The sequence below is a fragment of the Pipistrellus hanaki genome (genome assembly GCF_964339955.1).
Source record: "Pipistrellus hanaki genome assembly, chromosome: 14".
Classification (NCBI taxonomy): Eukaryota; Metazoa; Chordata; class Mammalia; order Chiroptera; family Vespertilionidae; genus Pipistrellus; species Pipistrellus hanaki.
The window spans coordinates 2,127,084-2,144,732 of NC_140516.1; the positions used below are offsets into that span (position 1 = coordinate 2,127,084).

A 17,649-nucleotide genomic window follows, 5' to 3' on the forward strand; every position below is an offset into this window, starting at 1 on the left:
AAGATAACTGGAGAACGCCCATAATAGAAATTAAAATCATACTGAGGTTGTTTTTCACCTGTTATACTGGCAAGGATTTAAACATTTGGTAGTCAGTCTTTGAGATAAGAGGCAGCTTGGGCCTACTGCTTATTTACTTTTGCTCCCCCGACTCAACAGCAATAGTTTTTAACTTCTTTGTCCAACTAGGACAAGGAGCACGGGAAGTAACAGCAAAATCTTTGGGACCTAAGAAAGGTGGATTAGCCAGGACTGGTTTGGCTCAATGGATACAACTATCAGTCAGCATCGGCCTGCGGACTGAAAGGCCCCAGGTTCGATTCCGGTCAAAGGCATGTACCTTGGTTGCGGGTACATCTCCAGTAGAGGGTGTGCAGGAGCCAGCTGATCGATGTTTCTCTCTCATCGATGTTTCTAGCTCTCTATCCCTCTCCTTTCCTCTCTGTAAAAAATCAATAAAATATATTTTTAAATTAAAAAATTAAAGAAACGTGGATTAATAGTAAGTGACTGCAGACCTAAAATATTGGAATCCCAGGCTGGAAATTGATAGCCAGAAGCAGCCAGTTTATACTATAGAATTACCCAAGAAGCTCAGGAATTGGTAGTCCCAGTTATCTGGAAGTGAAACAGAGAGTGGCAGTAAAACCAAGAAAATTACTTAAAAGTCTGATTTTAGAAAGGCAGAAGCTGAATTGGTTATCTAGTACTGCATTAAGAAATCACTGCTAGCCCTAGCTAATTTGGCTCAGTAGATAGAGTATCAAACCATGTACTGAAGAGTCCTGGATTCGATTCTGTTTAAGGACATATACCTTCATTGTAGACTCAGTCCCCAGCTCTGGTTGGGGTGTGTGCAAGAGGCAACCAGTGGATGTTTCTCTCTCACATCGATGTTTTTCTGTCTGTCTCTCCCCCTCCATTCCACTCTCTAAGAATCAATAGAAAAATATCCTCCCATGAGGATCAACAACAAAACCAAACACTCCTAAACTTGGTGGCTCAAACCAACAGTTACTATCCCTCACTGTTTCTGTGGGTCAGGAATTGAGGGACTTGTCTGGTTGGTTTCAGCACCCCCCTGAAGGCTGGGCTGGAGCTGGTAGAGCACCTCCCAAGGTAGCTCACCTCCTGGGCTCAGAGGTTGGCAGGCAGTCTGGTTCCTGTCTGGGAGCCTCTGCACAGAGCTGCATGAGTTCTCACAGCTCCGCAGAGGCCCGGCTCCCTGCAGAGGGAGTGACCTGAGACCAAGGAGAAAGGCAGTGCTGTTCATGATCCAGACCAGCGATTTTCTGCTGGGCGCCGCAAAAATGTTTAACACACGCAGTACCCGACCATTTAGTCAGTTATGGACCTCTTTTCTCCCAAGTTGTCAAATTGGAAATTGACAGCAGCCAACCCAGCAATAGCCATTTGATGTGAATGAATCAGATTTATATCAATTTTTTTTCAGATAAGAAAAAACTGTAACTTTTTTTGGTATGCCACAGAATTTTAGTGATTAGTTTATGCACCATGAGGTAGAAAAGGTTGGAAATCGCTGGTCCGTCCTCACTTCTGCCATGACCTGTTGGTCCCTGGGCCAGGCCTGTGCGCTGTGGAGAGAAGTCAGCACGGCGTGTGTCCGGGTGAGGATCTTCACAGGCCTCAGACACCGAGCTCCCTGCTCCTGGTCTTTGTGACTTACCCTACCACCTCCCCAACAGAAGGCTAGAAGTATGTTCTGTGGAAAGAACAAAAGTAAGGTTCTCCTCAACTGTGGAACCCTGCTATGGAGGGTGAGGTATTATAGTGAAAACACGGAAGTCACGTGAACATTTTGTACTGATTGGGGGGTCCTCAACCCTCTCAGAACCTCGTCACCAGGCTTGTTCCCTCAGGACAACAGATGGGAAGATTCTTCTCAGGGAAATCCATGTAGCCCAGGAGAAAACCTAGCTATGCTGACATGAGTGTCCCATGCAGTGGCCCAGGCAGATGACCGTCCAGGGAGGACTGTGGTCAGTAAGGCGTCACACTCAGAGCTGAGAATGGCAGTGAAGGACTTTGGTCCCTGAGAAGTAGGGAACAAGCAAGGTGAGTGATGGCTGCCCGGTGTCTGGCATGAGCATTCTGGCTGTGGGACACAGGAGAAGCCTTGGCAGCCCCCTCAGTCTGGATGGAGGGATAGCAGAGAGGGGATAGCTCAGCTTGGAGCTCACAAGACAGAACTGGATAAGAGAGCCTTGCAGAGAGAGGCTGGAGACCCGCAGAAGGTTCCTGTCACGTATTCAGCAGATCAGCGAGGAAACGATGCAAGACTGGGAATTGGCTCTGCCCCACCAGCTTTGAGGCTTGGAAGCCTGTAGTTCTCCAAGCACTGGTTCAAGTACTGAGAGAGTCTGGCCTCAGTATTGAGGAGTAAGGAGACCTACACTGAACATGGCTCTGGTCCTACCTCAGAAACAAAACCCAAAATGATTGGGCCTTTTTCAGATAGCTGTGTTCTCAAATGAAGCCCAAGAGTATGTGTGCAGTTACAGAAGTGGCCAGCACCCAATAAGTAAAACTCTGTCTTGTATTCAATTAAAGATGGCCAGGCATGCAAAAAGGGGGGAATACAACCTAGAATGAGAGGATGTTAAGCATTCAGTACCACTGACCCAAAGTTTAGGATTAGCAGACAAAGGCATTAAAACAGTTATTATAACTGCATTTTTTATATTCAAAAGTTAGAGACATAAAAGATCCAACTCAAACTTTAGGAAATGAACTCTATTGTAGTACCTGAGATGAATTGTATTCTGGGTGAGATTAAGCAGTGAACATGAAGACAGCAATGGAAATTAACAAACATTTAAAAAGAACTCCAGCCCTGACCTGTGTGGCTCAATGGATAGTGCCTTGGCCCACAGACAAAAGGGTCCCGGGATCTATTCCAGTCAAAGGCAGATATCTCAGTCATAGGCTCGATCCCCAGCCCTGGTCAGGGTATGTGCCATGTGTCTCTTGCACATCGATGTTTTTCTCAGCGTCGCCCCCCTTCCACTCTAAAAATTAATGGGAAAATATTATTAGTGAGGATTAAGAATAACAACAAAAAAAAAACTTACAAAACTAAGTATTTTTGAGCTGTGGCACTTCAAACAGGAGTGTGTGTTGTGTGTGTGTGTGTGTGTGTGTGTGTGTGTGTGTGTCTGCTGTTCCTTTAGGTTCCCTTTATAGTTTTAACTAAGTATTACAGAGAATCTCATGACTGCTGTGTGTTTAGCTTTTGAGTTTTATGTACTAGTTTTATTTACTTGAAGATTAATTATTGAGTAGAGATTAATAATTTAATGAATCATTTACATTTAGCTCAACTTTAATAAGACACAAATTTCTACCTATAGCAAGCCATAAAAGATTAAAGTTAAAGAGGGGTATATATTACTACATGTTGAGATGACTTATATATTTTATTAACATTTTCTTTTTCTTCTGATGACTCTTGTTCCAATACAGAAAAAAATTGCAAATTTATTGTTCTTGAATTTGACTTACATTCATGATAACATAGTCCTCAAAATCAGTGCCTTCCCAAAGCCTTCTCTCTATCTGTCACCTCCTTTCATTTTGGAGTAGTTGCCATTCCTGCTCCATCTGGCAGCTCTCTGTACTTCCCTCTAATAGGTAATTTCTATCGTGTTTTTTTTTTTTTTTCTATCATTTTTTGTAAGTGATTTCTTTGACCTTTAAAAAACTGGGTAGAGCCCATGATCCACACCTAAAGTATTTACTACTTTCACCTAACATTTTTTCACTTGTTTACTTGTTTATAATCATTTGCCAAGTCTGCCTTTCCCATTGGACAGGAACCTTAGTGATAACAGAGGTTAACTCGTTCATTGACATTGATGATAAATTACCACTTTTCTGTTTAAGTATTAAGAATGAATGTAGTGGCCCTGGCCTGTGTGGCCATTTGAAGTGCAAATAAATACATGAAATGGTTGAGTGTCAACCCATGCACCCAGATGTTGCTGGTTCAATTTCCAATCATGGCACATGCCCAAGTTGCAGGCTTGATTTCCAATGTGGGGTGTGCAGGAAGCAGCCGGTCAATAATTCTCTCACATCATTGATGTTTCTATCTCTACCTCTCCCTTCCTTATTGAAATCAATAAAAATATATTTTAAAAATAATAATAAACATGGTGAATTGGTGTGTCCTTCATCATTGGCACACAGTAAATGCTCAGTAAGCTTTGTTGAGAGAGAAAACCAAGATGGTGGCATAGGTAAACACCTGAACTGCTGCCTCGTACAACAATTTCAAAACTACAACTAAAAGACAAAATGGACATCATCCAGAATCACAGGAAGGCTGGCTGAGTGGAAATTCTACAACTAGAAGGAAAGAGAAAAGCACACTGAGGCTCAGAGGAGCTGCGGAGGGCAGAGGTACAGAGGTGTGCGTGTGGAGAGGGCTGACAACTGAGTACTCGGCTGGCTTTCTCAATCGGGAGGGAGACAAAAGCTCCCAACTACTCTGAACTCCAGTTCCGGGCAAGACTCTCCCAGACTCATACAGGGAGAAACTAGACAGTCTGACATCAGGCCAGAATATAAGGGTGGCTTTCTCTCAGAGGTGCTTGAAGCAATTACTGTGGGCAGGGCTGATGGGAAGCCATTGCTGTTTGCTCTGCCCTGAGATCCTGCCCTATGAAGCCATTGCTGTTTGCTCCACCCTGAGACTCCACCCCCTCCAATCTGAGCACAGGGGCTTTTGTATATGAATGGCCTGGTCCTTTGAAATCTAAACTTACCTAACAAACTGCAGCTGAATCAGTGAAACCCAGAACATCCAAAAGAAGGCCCAAGGCCCCACAGCAGCTTGCATTGCTTCATAGCTACACCTCATCTAAGCACTGCCAAACCCCAAACAAAGAAGAGGAATCTGCAAATCTCTCCATAGCTCCTCCTGGGTGGCCTCAAGCAGAGGCTAAATTAGCACCTCCTTGGAGATCCAAGAGCCAGTGTACCCAGGGGTCAGAGTGGGACCATCCAGATTACAACTCCTCAAATCCATAAGGGACACACTCAGTGGGCACCAAAGTCCCACTGAAGCAAATCTTGTCTCTCAAGGGTGTCTCCAGCACAGAAGTTCTCCCATTGTAGAGACAGCTGATGCTCACAGCGAATTGGCCTGGAGATCAATTCCTCCCAGAGATGCCAACAACAATCAAGGTTTATCTACAACAAGATTGTGCACACAATCCACAAAGGGATGCACCAAGACTATCCACCTCGGGTAACTGGGGAGGCTGAGCCACTGGGCCCTATAGGATACCTCGCACACAAAGCCACTCTATAAACTCAGGGAAGCAGCCAAAATGCGGAGACAAAGAAATGGGTCACAAATGAAGGAAATGGAGGAAAGCTAACGACTGGATATAGAGTTCAAAACCATGGTTATAAGGTTTTTCAAGAATTTCCTAGAAAAGACTGATAAATTTAGCAAGACCCTTGAGGATATGAAAAAGGACCAACTAGAAATTAAGCATACACTGATTGAAATAACAAAATAAAATTACATACGGAGATCCAACAGCAGACTAGAGGATCGTAAGAATCAAGGCAAAGATTTGAAAAACAAAGAAGCAAAACACTCAATAGGAAAAGCAAGAAGAAAAAGAAACCAAAAATATGAAGATAGTGTAAGGAGCCTATGGGACAACTTCAAGCATACTATCAGAATTATGGGGGTCCCAGAAGAAGAGAGAGAGCAAGATATTGAAAATCTATTGAAGAAATAGTGACAGAAAACTTGCCCCACCTGGTGAAAGAAATAGACTTACAAGTCCAGGAAGCACACAGAACCCAAACAAAAGGAATCCAAAGAGGACCACACCAAGACACATCATAATTAAAATTCCAAGAGCAAAAGACAATCTTAAAAGCAGCAGGAGAAAAACAGTTAATTACCTACAAGGGAGCACCCATATGATTGTCAGCTGATTTCTCAACAGAAACTATGCAGGCCAGACGGGAGTGGCAAGAAATAGTCAAAGTGATGAATATCAATAACCTACAACCAGGATTACTGTACCCAGCAAAGCTATCATTCAGAATTGAAGGTCAGGTAAAGAGCTTCACAGGTAAGAAAAAGCTAAAGGAGTTCATCACCATCAAACCAGAATTATTTAAAATGCTGAAAGGTATTCTTTAAGAAGAGGAAAAAGAAGAAAAAGATAAAAATTATGAACAACAAATATGTATCTATCAACAAGTGAATCTAAAAACCAAGGGAATAAAAAATTTGATGAACAGTATGAACTGGTGAATATAATTGTAAAAGAATCAGGGACATAGAAAGGGAATGGACTGACAGTTCTTGAGGGGAAAGGGGAGTAAGGGGTGCGAGAAGAGACTGAACAAAAAGTGTACACCTATGGATGGAGGACAGTGGGGTGGGGAGTAAGGGCAGAGAGTGGAGTAGGAACCTGGTGGAGGGGAGCTATGGGAACAATTGTAATAATCTGAATTATAGAGATTAATTTTTTTAAAAAAAGAATGTCCAGGTCAACTGAAAAAGTTTGAAGACCAACTATTACAAGCATTATTGGATGAAGATGCATGTCCCACTCAAAAACAACTTGCAGACAGATTAAATGTTGCTCAGCAAACAATTTCCAATTGTTTAGAATCAAAAGGAAAGATATTTTTAAATTTTCTTTATTAAGGTATTACATATGTGTCCTCATCCCCCTATTATCTTCCCAACCCCCCTCTCCCCCCCCTCCCCCCCACCAGGAAAGATTTTAAAGGAAGGAAAATGGGTGCTACATCAACTAACTGAATGAAAGACTAATGGGCCAAAACCAGTTTCAATGGATAGAGCGTAGGCTTGGGGACTGAAGAGTCCCGGGTTTGATTCTGGTCAAGGGCATGTACCTTGGTTGCGGGCATATCCCCAGTAGGGGGTGTGCAAGAGGCAGCTGATCGATGACTCTCATCGATGTTTCTCACTCTCTATCTCTCTCCCTTCCTCTGTACAAAATCAATAAATTTTTTTTTTTTTTTTTTTTTAAAAAGACTAATGGAAAACCAAAAAGTCATCAGTAAAATGTTGCTTCAGCTGCACAAAAGAAAGTCTTTTTTGCATCAAATTGTGATTGGCAATGAAAATTGGATTTATTTTAAGAATATCAAATGCACAAAATCATGGGTTGATCCAGATCGACCATCAACATCAACTGCAAGGCCAAATTGCTTTGGAAAGAAGACAATGCTCTGCATTTGGTGGGATCAGGAAGGTGTGGTGTATTATGAGCTTCTAAAACCAGGTGAAACCATTAATATTGATTGCTACCGACAACAAATTATTTGAACCATGCTTTGAACCAGAAGACATCGCAAAGTAATTTTGCTTCATGATGACTCACCATCACACACTTCAAAACCAGTTAAAGACACGTTAAAAGATCTTGCCTGGGAAGTCCTAACTTATCGCCATATTCACCAGGCCTTGCTCCTTCAGATTACCACTTGTTCTGATCGAGGGCACCAGCACTTTCTGAGCAGCACTTCAAAACATACGAAGAAGTGGAAAATTGGGTCTCTGAATAGTTTGTCTCAAAACAAGAAAAGTTCTATTGGGATGGTTTCCACACATTACCTGAAAGATGGGGGAAATGTGTAGCTAGCGATGGACATTACTTTGAATAAAGCACCTTTGATGTTTCTCTTGAAATTATCTGTATTCTTTGATTACAAAATCCACCATTATTAACCAGTATACTTAGTATACTTACAAATTCAAATAAAAATACTTGTGTAACGTAGAAAGTTTATATTCCTACATCCCCAGAAAAACTTAGTTACCACTTGCTATATATCCTCTCTGAACTTTGTAGACGTGTGTGTGTGTGTGTGTGTGTGTGTGTAATTTAAAACATTGCAGTCACATCAACATGCTGTTTTTTTATTCGTCTTTCCCACTTGTCCAAGCAGCATTCAAGCTAGAATGGCAGAGCCCCTTCTGGAGGTTCTGCTGGCAGAAGCATGTTATCTGGGCTAAAGCTAATTTTGATATCCTATCTGAAGGAAGAATAATGGTGTTGATAAGCTTTAAATTTTATAGTTTTAGGATTTTAATGTATATTATTTTCTGCTTTTTGAAAAGACATTATTGCAAGAGCATCTCAAGCAGACGTCGTTACAATCGTGACTTGGAACAGGATGAAGCGTTTATCCCTGCGGGAGAGTCCCTGAAAGACCTCATTGACCAGTCACAGAGCTCTGGCAGTGGTTCCGGACTGCCTCTGCTGGTAAGACGGGCATCTGTGGAAGCAGAGTCACAGCAGGTTGATGGAGTGTGGTCACGGCAGGGTGATGGGGCGTAGTTGTGACAGGGTGATGGGCGTGGTTACAATCGTGCCTGATCAGGACAGGCTATGGGTGCATGGTTACGACAGCCTCAGGAGCATGACCGCAAGTGTAGTGTCCTTCTTAGTGAGAAAGATGGCCGCAGTAATGCAAAATGAAATTAGTCAAAAATAAGAAATATGGCCGAAACCGGTTTGGCTCAATGGATAGAGCGTCGGCTTGGGGACTGAAGGGACCCGGATTCGATTCCAGTCAAGGGCATGTACCTTGGTTGCGGGCATATCCCCAGTAGGGGGTGTGCAAGAGGCAGCTGATCGATGACTCTCTCTCATCGATGTTTCTAGCTCTCTCTCTCCCTTCCTCTCTGTATAAAATCAATAAAATATATATTTTTTAAAATAAGAAATATGAAACAAGGAAAATAGGTAAGTAAGGTTAGGAAAGAAGTGTGGTCATGGATTGTTACATAAGTGCTGGAGTTAGCTCACAAGCTTTGCTCCAACAGCCATTCTGAAGGTGAATCAGATGTGTGACTCCTGGACTATTCCGATTCTTAAGTGAAAAAGAAGTTTCTCCCACAGACATTCACAGAGAAGACACTTAATAATGCAATGCCATATACGAGTAATTATAAGAGGGTTATATGTAAGGAAATACTCAAGTTAGGGTTGAGAGGATCCTTATGATAAACACCAGATATTCAGGTAGATATTTATTTGTTTAATTACACTTATTTAAATACATTCATTGCTCATGCTCATTTAACTGAACTAAATATTTTCTGTAATTGAATTGGAAAGGTGTAAAGTTAAATGGTCTTTATATACAGACAACATAATTGTGTAAAAAACATCAAGGATGATACCATAAAGCTAAGACAGCCAATTAGTTAATCAGAAAGCAAGGTCATTGTATAAAAATTACCGAAATCATGTACACTGGCAAAGAAAACAATCAGGAATTAAAATTATAAGAGCTGTATCACTAGAAGAAGCATTAAAAAATTAAATATTTTGCAAGAAGCTTACCAAAATTATGTAAGACCTATACAGTGAAAATTAGAAAATATTGCCAAAACAAATCAACACAGACCAAAATAAGTGAAGATGTATATCCTGTCCGTGAGTCAGTATTACGATATCCGTTTTCCTAAAATTGATGTGCTGACTCTAACATTTAATATCCTAATATAGGAAAACCCAGGGTCTATAATGTCCAAAATGACTGAAGTCTCGATTAGAAATCAGACTAGAGGAGACTGAGGATCAGGCCCGGAGACAGCCCCGAAGAGAGAGTCAGGGTTTGATCTGCAGCCTCAGTGGCAGCTGTTGATCAGCTATTGCCTCTTTCTTTCTCTCCGGGCTTCGCCATCAGCTGCACTTCTATTTCTCTCCTGGCCTCCATGGCGGCTGCTAATCAGCCCACCTCTCTGATTAGGCTTGGAGATACTGACTAGCATAGAAACTGACCAATCAGAACCAAATCTGGGTGAACTGTGAGGAGCCAATGACTGCCTAGGAGGTGAGCTTTTAATACTGACTGGTTGCATAGAACCGACCAATCAGACCCAAATTGGCCGGCAGGGAAGAGCAGTTGGGGGTGAGATCAGGCCAGCAGGGTAGAGCAGTTGGGGGCAAAAAGGCATACAGAGGCAGTTAGGGGCGATCAGGCCAGTGGGAGAGGGCATTTAGGAGCAATTAGGCAGGCAGGCAGAGGCAGTTAGGGGTGTTCAGGCAGACATTTAGGAGCCAGTGGTCCCAGATTGTGAGAAGGATGTCCGACTGCTGGTTTAGGCCCCATATCCCCCAAGGGGTCCCCAATTGGAGAGGGTACAGGCTAGGCTGAGGGAACTCTCATGCATGAATTTTGTGTACCATGCAACTAGTGGAAATACAAAGGACCAAAAGAACCAAAACAATTTTGACAAAGAAGAACAAAGAGGATTCACAGCCTGATTTCTGGATTTAATGTAAAGCCATGTAACCACCATGGTACTGCATAAAGATAAGAGGGAGATGGGAGGTCAGTGAAAGGCATGAAGAGCCTGGCAGTGGACGTGCATATATGTAACCAACTGATTTGGGAGCCAGAGTGATTCAGTGGGAGAAAGACCGACTCTACAATATGGTACAGGAAAAATTGGGCATCTATTAGTTGAAAAGTAAAACTCAACCCTTACCTTACTCCATTCACAAAATTACCTTGAAATGGATCTTAGACATAAATGCAAATGTTGAAGTATAAAATCTTTACAAGAAAATGTTTTAGGAAATCATTGTAACCCTTGATGCCGAAACCGGTTTGGCTCAGTGGTAGAGCGTCGGTCTGCGGACTGAAAGGTCCCAGGTTTGTTTCTGGTCAAGGGCATGTACATTGGTTGCGGGCACATTCCCAGTAGGGGGTGTGCAGGAGGCAGCTGGTCGATGTTTCTCTCTCATCGACATTTCTAGCTATCTCTCTCCCTTCCTCTCTGTAAAAAATCAATAAAATATATTAAAAAAAAAAAAAGATTAAAAAAAAAAAATCATTGTAACCCTTGAGTTGAACACAGATTTCTTAGGAAATCTAAAGGTATAAGGCAATTTTTAAGATGATAAATTGGACTTTCTCAAAATGTAAGACTTGTCTTATTTAGAAGACACTGTTAAGAAAATTAAAAACCAAATCACAAATTTGTGTTGCAGAATATATAAAGTACTTTTACAACTCAGTAATAAGACAATTCAATTTTTTTTAATGGATAAAAGAGTTGAATAGACACTTTCCAAGAGAAGATATGAGAATGGCAAATAAGCATATGAAAATATAGCAACATTGGGGAAACACAAACTAGCACAATAAGATGCTACTGCATGTCCACAAATATGGCCAAGACTGTGGATGTCAGCTGGCAGTCTCACATTGATGATTAAAATGCAAAATGGAAATATCTCAGGGATTAGAAATGATAGCAGAATAGAAGGATTCTACACAGCCATGCTCCCAGGAACAAGCTGGAATTACAACTGAAATACAGAAAGGCTTCCTGAATAATCAACCAAAAAGTCACAGGAGAGAACCCTGATTGATATCCAAGGGCCAAAGGTGGAGAACACACAGAGACGGGTAGGAGGGGCAGAGGAGCAAAGGGCTGGCTGGGCATCCACAGTCAGCAGCTGAAGTCCTGTAGAGATATCTCAGCTGTGGTGAGTTGCCACTGAGAACTCCGGAATCTAACCCCCAAGCTAAGCTCCCCAGCAGAGAGCACTAAACCATGGAGAGTACCCACATAACATCTAGCTGTAAAAAGCATTGGGGAGCTGTCTGCCATGGAGTGGCAGCTAAAAGGTTGGGCACCCTCATAAAGGGCCAATGCACAAAAATTTCCTATGGAGCCACCCACCTTGTGCACTGGCACAGAGAGGGTGAAGTGGACTGAAGCTATGGGAGCAGAACCCAGGACTGGGAGTCTGGGGGATAAAGCTCAGTAGGCAGACACCCCAAGTTTCCTGGGATGAGTCATTCCCTCACACAGCAGAGGACATATTTCCCACAGACATCTGCCTTGCCTGGGCAAAAGAGAATTGACCCACCCAACCTATTGGAAAACACCTTGCCTTGAGGCCACTTAAGAGATTAAAAGTAGCCAAAACTGGTTTGGCTCAGTGGATAGAGCGTTAACCTGTGGACTGAAGAGTCCCAGGTTTGATTCTGGTCAAGGGTATGTACCTTAGTTGCGGGCACGTCCCCAGTGGGAGGTGTGCAGGAGGCAACTGGTCGATGTTTCTCTCTCATCGATGTTTCTAGCTCTCTGTCTCTCTCCCTTTCTCTCTGTAAAAAATCAATAAAATATATATATATATATTTTTTAAAGAGAGAGATTAAAAGTAACTATTAGCCTCCAGACAGAAGCAACTGCCCCATCCTGTTGGGAAAAAAAACTCTTCCCACACCTGAGGATGATTTGCCTGGGGGCAATTCACATAGGAATCCTATTAGTCTACAGACAGAGGCAGTCTCTGGAGGTTTGAGTCTTTGCCAATTTGTCAGAAACATCTTTTAACACTGTCCTGCACTAGAGATTGAGAGGTATAGAGGATCTACCTAATACATAGTCACAAACCCAAACAGACAACCAAAATGAGGAAACAAACAATCCCCAAATGAAAGAACTATCGAATTCTCTAGAACCGTGGTCGGCAAACTTATTAGTCAACAGAGCCAAATTAGAACAGTACAACAATTGAAAAATTTTTTTTGAGAGCTGAAAACCAACTTCTGTACATGGGCCACAAAGTTTCAATCGCACTGTACCCGCATGTGGTATTTTCTGGAAGAGCCACATTCAAGGGGCCAAAGAGCTGCATGTGGCTCACAAACCTCGGTTTGCTGACCACTGCTCTAGAAGAAAAACGAAGCAGAAATAAGAAATTTATCCGAAAGAGAGTTCAAAGTAATGATGTTAAAAATGCTCAACAGTATGAAAAAAGATGTAGTAACTATGAAAAAAGAACAGTCTGAGATAAAGAATGACATAACACAAATAAAAAAAACACATTGGAATACACAGTGAATTAGAAGACAGTTGAAAATATCATTCAGTTAGAGAACCAAAAAGAAAAAACTATTAAAAAACAGGTGGACAACTTAAGGGAGCTGTGGGACAATGTGAAATGCAATCTTAGAATACGAGGTGTGCCAGAAAAGGGAGAAAGGAATAAAGAAGGTATTTGATGAAATAATGGTAGAAAACTTACCTAACCTGGTAAGGGAAAAAGTCACACAAATTCAGGAGGCACAAAAAACCCCAAACAGAAAGAATCCAAACAGATTTACACCTGGACACATCATAATTAAAATGCCATAAATTAAAGACAAAGAGAGAATCTTAAAGGCAGCAAGAAAAAAGAAAACTGTCACCTACAAATCAGTTTCCACAAGGCTGACACCTGATTTCTCAGGCCAGAAGGGAAGATGGCATGAAGTACCCAAGGTAGGAAAAGCAAAGATCTGAAACCAAGATTATTATATCCAGCAAGGCTATCATTCAAAATAGATGGTGAAATAAAGAGCTTCCCAGACAAGAAAAGGCTAAAGAAGTTTATCACCACCAAGCCAGCATTACAAGAAATGCTAAAGGGATTGCTGTAAGTAATTGCCAAGAAGAAGAAACAGAGAAAGAAACCTAGCCATACAGAACTAAAATGTACATAAATAAGTACCTCTCAATAATAACCCCAAATGTAAATGGATTAAACGCTCCAATCAAAAGGTGTAGGGTAACTGACTGGATTCAAAAACATGACCCAACTATATGCTGTCTACAAGAGAACCACCTCAAAACAAAAGACACACACAGGATGAAAGTGATGGCATGGAAAAAAATTTTACATGCAAATGGAAAAGAGAAAAAAGCTGGAGTAACAATACTCATTTCTGACAAAATAGACTTTAAAAGCATCATACTAAGCAAAATAAGCCAGTGGAAGAAAGATAAATATATGATCTCATTTGTGAAATATAATGAACAACATAATAAACTGATGAACAAAAAATAGAGCGGGGGGTGGGGGGGGGAATATTCTAGAATATAATAGAAGTAATCCTGTTGTTTGCAGATTTTTAATATTTCCTACAACGTTTATGATATAGTATATTAGTATAGTTTTGGTAATATTATTATACTTAAAATTCTTTTATTGAAATATTAATGTTTATTGTACGTTGTATTATTATATGTAAGATCATTTTTCTTGCCCTAGCTGGTTTGGCTCAGTGGATTGAGAATCAACCCCGCAGACTAAAGGGTTCCAGGTTCGATTCCAGTCAAGGGCACATGCCCAGGTTGCAGGCTTGATCCTCAGTGGGGATTGTGCAGGAGGCAGCTGATCAGTGATTCTCTCTCATCATTGATGTTTCTATCTCTCTTTCTCTCTTCCTCTCTGAAATTAATATATCATATTTTTTTAAGATCATTTTTCTTGAATAATTGGTGTTTATTGCATATAACATCATTTAAAATTGTTTTTCTTGAGATATTAATGTTTATTGCATGTAACATATTTAAGATTTTTTTAAATTAAAACAATAAATAAAGCAATAAAAAAGAAATTGTCACATAACATACAAAAAGATATCCACAGCCTTCACTTAGCGGAGCCTGGTTGCATTTTCAGCTCACTCTACTATAAGGACAATGTTTTCTTATCTATAACTAGAGGCCCAGTGCACAAAATTAATGAAAGAATAGGCCTGCCTTCACCTGGCTGCTGGCATCAGCTTCCCTCTGGCACCCGGGACCTAGGCTTCCCTTGCAGCCCCGGTTTCATCTACTTTTATTATTATAAACTAGAGGCCCAGTGCATGAAATTCATGCGGGGGGAGGTGGTCCCCTCAGCCCAGCCTGCACCCTCTCCAATTGGGGATGCTTTGGGGGATGTCTAACTGCCAGTTTTGGGCCTAAACCGGCAGTTGGACTCCCTCTCACAATCTGGGACCGCTGGCTCCTAACTGCTCACCTGCCTGCCAGCCTGATCACCCCGACTCCCCTCCTCTGCTGGCCTGGTTGCCCCCAACTTCCCTCTACTGCCGGCCTGATATCATCCCCAACTGCCCTCCTCTGCTGGCCAATTTGGTTCTGATTGGTTCTATGCCAGTCAGCATCAAAGGCTCCGCCTCCTAGGCAACCATTGGCTCCCCACAGCACCCATATTTGGTTCTGATTGGTCAGTTCCTATACCAGTCAGCATCTCTGGGCCTATCAATGGGGCCTGATCAGAAAGGTGGGGCTGATCAGCAGCCCCAGTGGAGGTCTGGAGAAAAATGGAGGTGGAACTACTGGCCAGACTGGGAAAGAAAGAGAGAAGTAAGTGTTGATCAAATGCTGGCTGCCACAGAAGCAACGGATCAGTCCCAGCTTTTCAGGCCTCTCTCTGGCGCTGATTCACAGCCCCTCAGCAGTCAGTGTTGGGACATGCACCTGCAGTCAGCAGCAGCACTGACTGCAGGACTGACTGGTTGGTTAACCTTTGGTTGTTACAACCCAGAGTATTTATATATTAGGATGGTAATGTTTGAAGAGAACACTGTTTTGTGTGTACAATGTGGCCAGCACACTGGAATAATAAACCATAACTGTGTAACTTTTATTTCTTAAAAAAAAAAAGTGCAAAATGGTGCAACCACTTTGGGAAAAGTTTGACAGTTGACTGAAAACTTAAGCACTCACTTTCTATACAAGTGAAGCAGTCCCTCTGCTAAATATTCGCCAAAGAACTATGCAGACATGCCCAGACCTGAATGTGAATGTTTATAACAGCTTTGTTCATAGTAGATAGACATTTCAAACAACCCAAAAGTTCATCAGTTGGTAAGTGGATAATAAGTGGTCATAACATTCAGAGGAGACTGTCTCATCAGTGAGAAGGAACAAGCCACTGCCCCAGGCGGCAGTAGCATAGATGGGTTCAAGAGCAGCATTTTCTGAGGGGATGATGGAGGCACAGAGGAATCCATGTCTCAGGTTTCATTTGTGCAGTTTTCAGAAAGGCAGGGCTGTGGGGATGGGAAGCCAGTCAGCACTGCCTGGGTCTGGAGGAGGAGGGAGGTTGACTTTAAAGAGAATGATGAAACTTTTTGTAAGACAGCCATGCTCACCACTATACTACCAACGCCGATAAGATGGAATTTTTTGGGTGACGGATGTGCTCTCACTCTTAATTGTGGTTACATGACTACATTTGTAAAACACAGTTCTCAAAAAGAGTGGATTTTATTGTGGGTAAGTTATATGTCAGTAATCTGAAAAAAAATTACAAAATGATTCTGTAATAAAAAGAAAAATAAAGTAAGTTAGTTTAGGTGTTCTCAAAATTTGGCCCATTTTAAGTACAGTCTACACTGGACCTTAGTGTTCTGTTTAACTTAGTATGACCACTAATGGTAGCAATTAATGTATTACTTACTTTCAAGAAATATTAATTAAAGCACTTAATGTATTCCAGGTATTGTCCTCAGAAACTACCTAAGTCCTGTGAGCAGGGTGGGATGGAACTCAAATATTTATAACAATAAAGAACTATAATTGTGATAAGTGCAGCAACTGAGCAGCGTATGTGTGTGCTATGTAGCCCTTACCAGGGAAGGAAGCTGCTCTTGCACAAGGCTCTGAAGCGGAAATGAGGTTGAGTAATGGAGTTGATCAGATACCATCTTTTTTAATGGGATGAACTATCAGACCACTTTCTCAGTCTTAATAGGTTCTTTTCATTAAGAATTCAAAACATTTTTTTCTTTTTTTTTAATGAAGGTTCAGCGAACTATTGCCAAACAGATTCAGATGGTTCGGCAAGTTGGTAAAGGTCGGTATGGAGAAGTGTGGATGGGTAAATGGCGTGGTGAGAAGGTGGCAGTCAAAGTGTTCTTTACCACTGAAGAAGCTAGCTGGTTTCGTGAGACAGAGATCTACCAGACGGTGCTGATGCGCCATGAAAACATACTCGGTGGGTACACATTCTTTCAGCAATTCCATATTCTAACAGATTAGTGGGGTGTGGGCTCTGAGAGCATATGTGAATTCAGTTATGTGTGTTGGGTTAAAGAAAATGCAGTCTGATAAACAGTTAAATACAACACAGTTCTAAATGTTAACTAGCCACTGTATTTACTACCCTGCTGAGGAAACAACAAAGAATTTCAAAGTAATGCCAACTTATTGGACTTACTCATATATAACAAAAACCAAGTGTTTTATTGCTAAATTTAAGCAATTTTCTGTGGTAACTATATATGCCTTTGGTAAGCTAAACTACCGCCACCATATGATGCTGCTTAGCAGGTTTCTCCCTCACCCCATTTATACAACAGCAGAATCATTCAGGCACGATCTGTCCGTAGGGTCCATCAACTCGTTTGGCTTTCCCAGCCTTTCTTTTCAGCTACTGTTTCCTTTCCCTTTAGTGTAGATGGTGCATGGTACATCGCCAAGAGTGTAGTATGCACTTATAGTAGTTTCCTAAGGTTATTATAACAAATTACCACAAATGGGGGCCTTAAAACAACAAGCACTCATTCCCTCTTAGCTTTGGAGGCCTGAGGTTTAAAATGCAGGTGTCAGAGGGGCCATGCTTCCTGAAGGCTCTGCAAAAATGACCCTTCCTTGCTTCTTTCTGGATCTGGTGATACCAGCGGTCCCTGATGCTCTCAGCTGAGAGACAGCACTCCTGCTTCCCTGAGTGTCTGTGTCCACATTTCCCTCTCACAAGGACATTAGTCATTGAATTACCACCCTAACCTAGTATGACCTCATCTGGATTTGATTAC

At 41.7% G+C, this 17,649-nt stretch overlaps 1 protein-coding gene across 3 annotated transcripts in view; it reads left to right on the forward strand.

The window, feature by feature from the left end:
* Positions 1-17,649, forward strand: part of BMPR1A (bone morphogenetic protein receptor type 1A) — a 162,803-nt gene that overhangs the window by 133,392 nt on the left and 11,762 nt on the right. For all 3 annotated transcript variants that reach the window (XM_084904177.1, XM_084904176.1, XM_084904178.1), the window contains 2 exons: positions 8,147-8,291; positions 16,637-16,829. In XM_084904177.1, the coding sequence (XP_084760303.1) occupies positions 8,147-8,291; positions 16,637-16,829 (338 nt within the window). The remainder of the gene's footprint in view (positions 1-8,146; positions 8,292-16,636; positions 16,830-17,649) is intronic.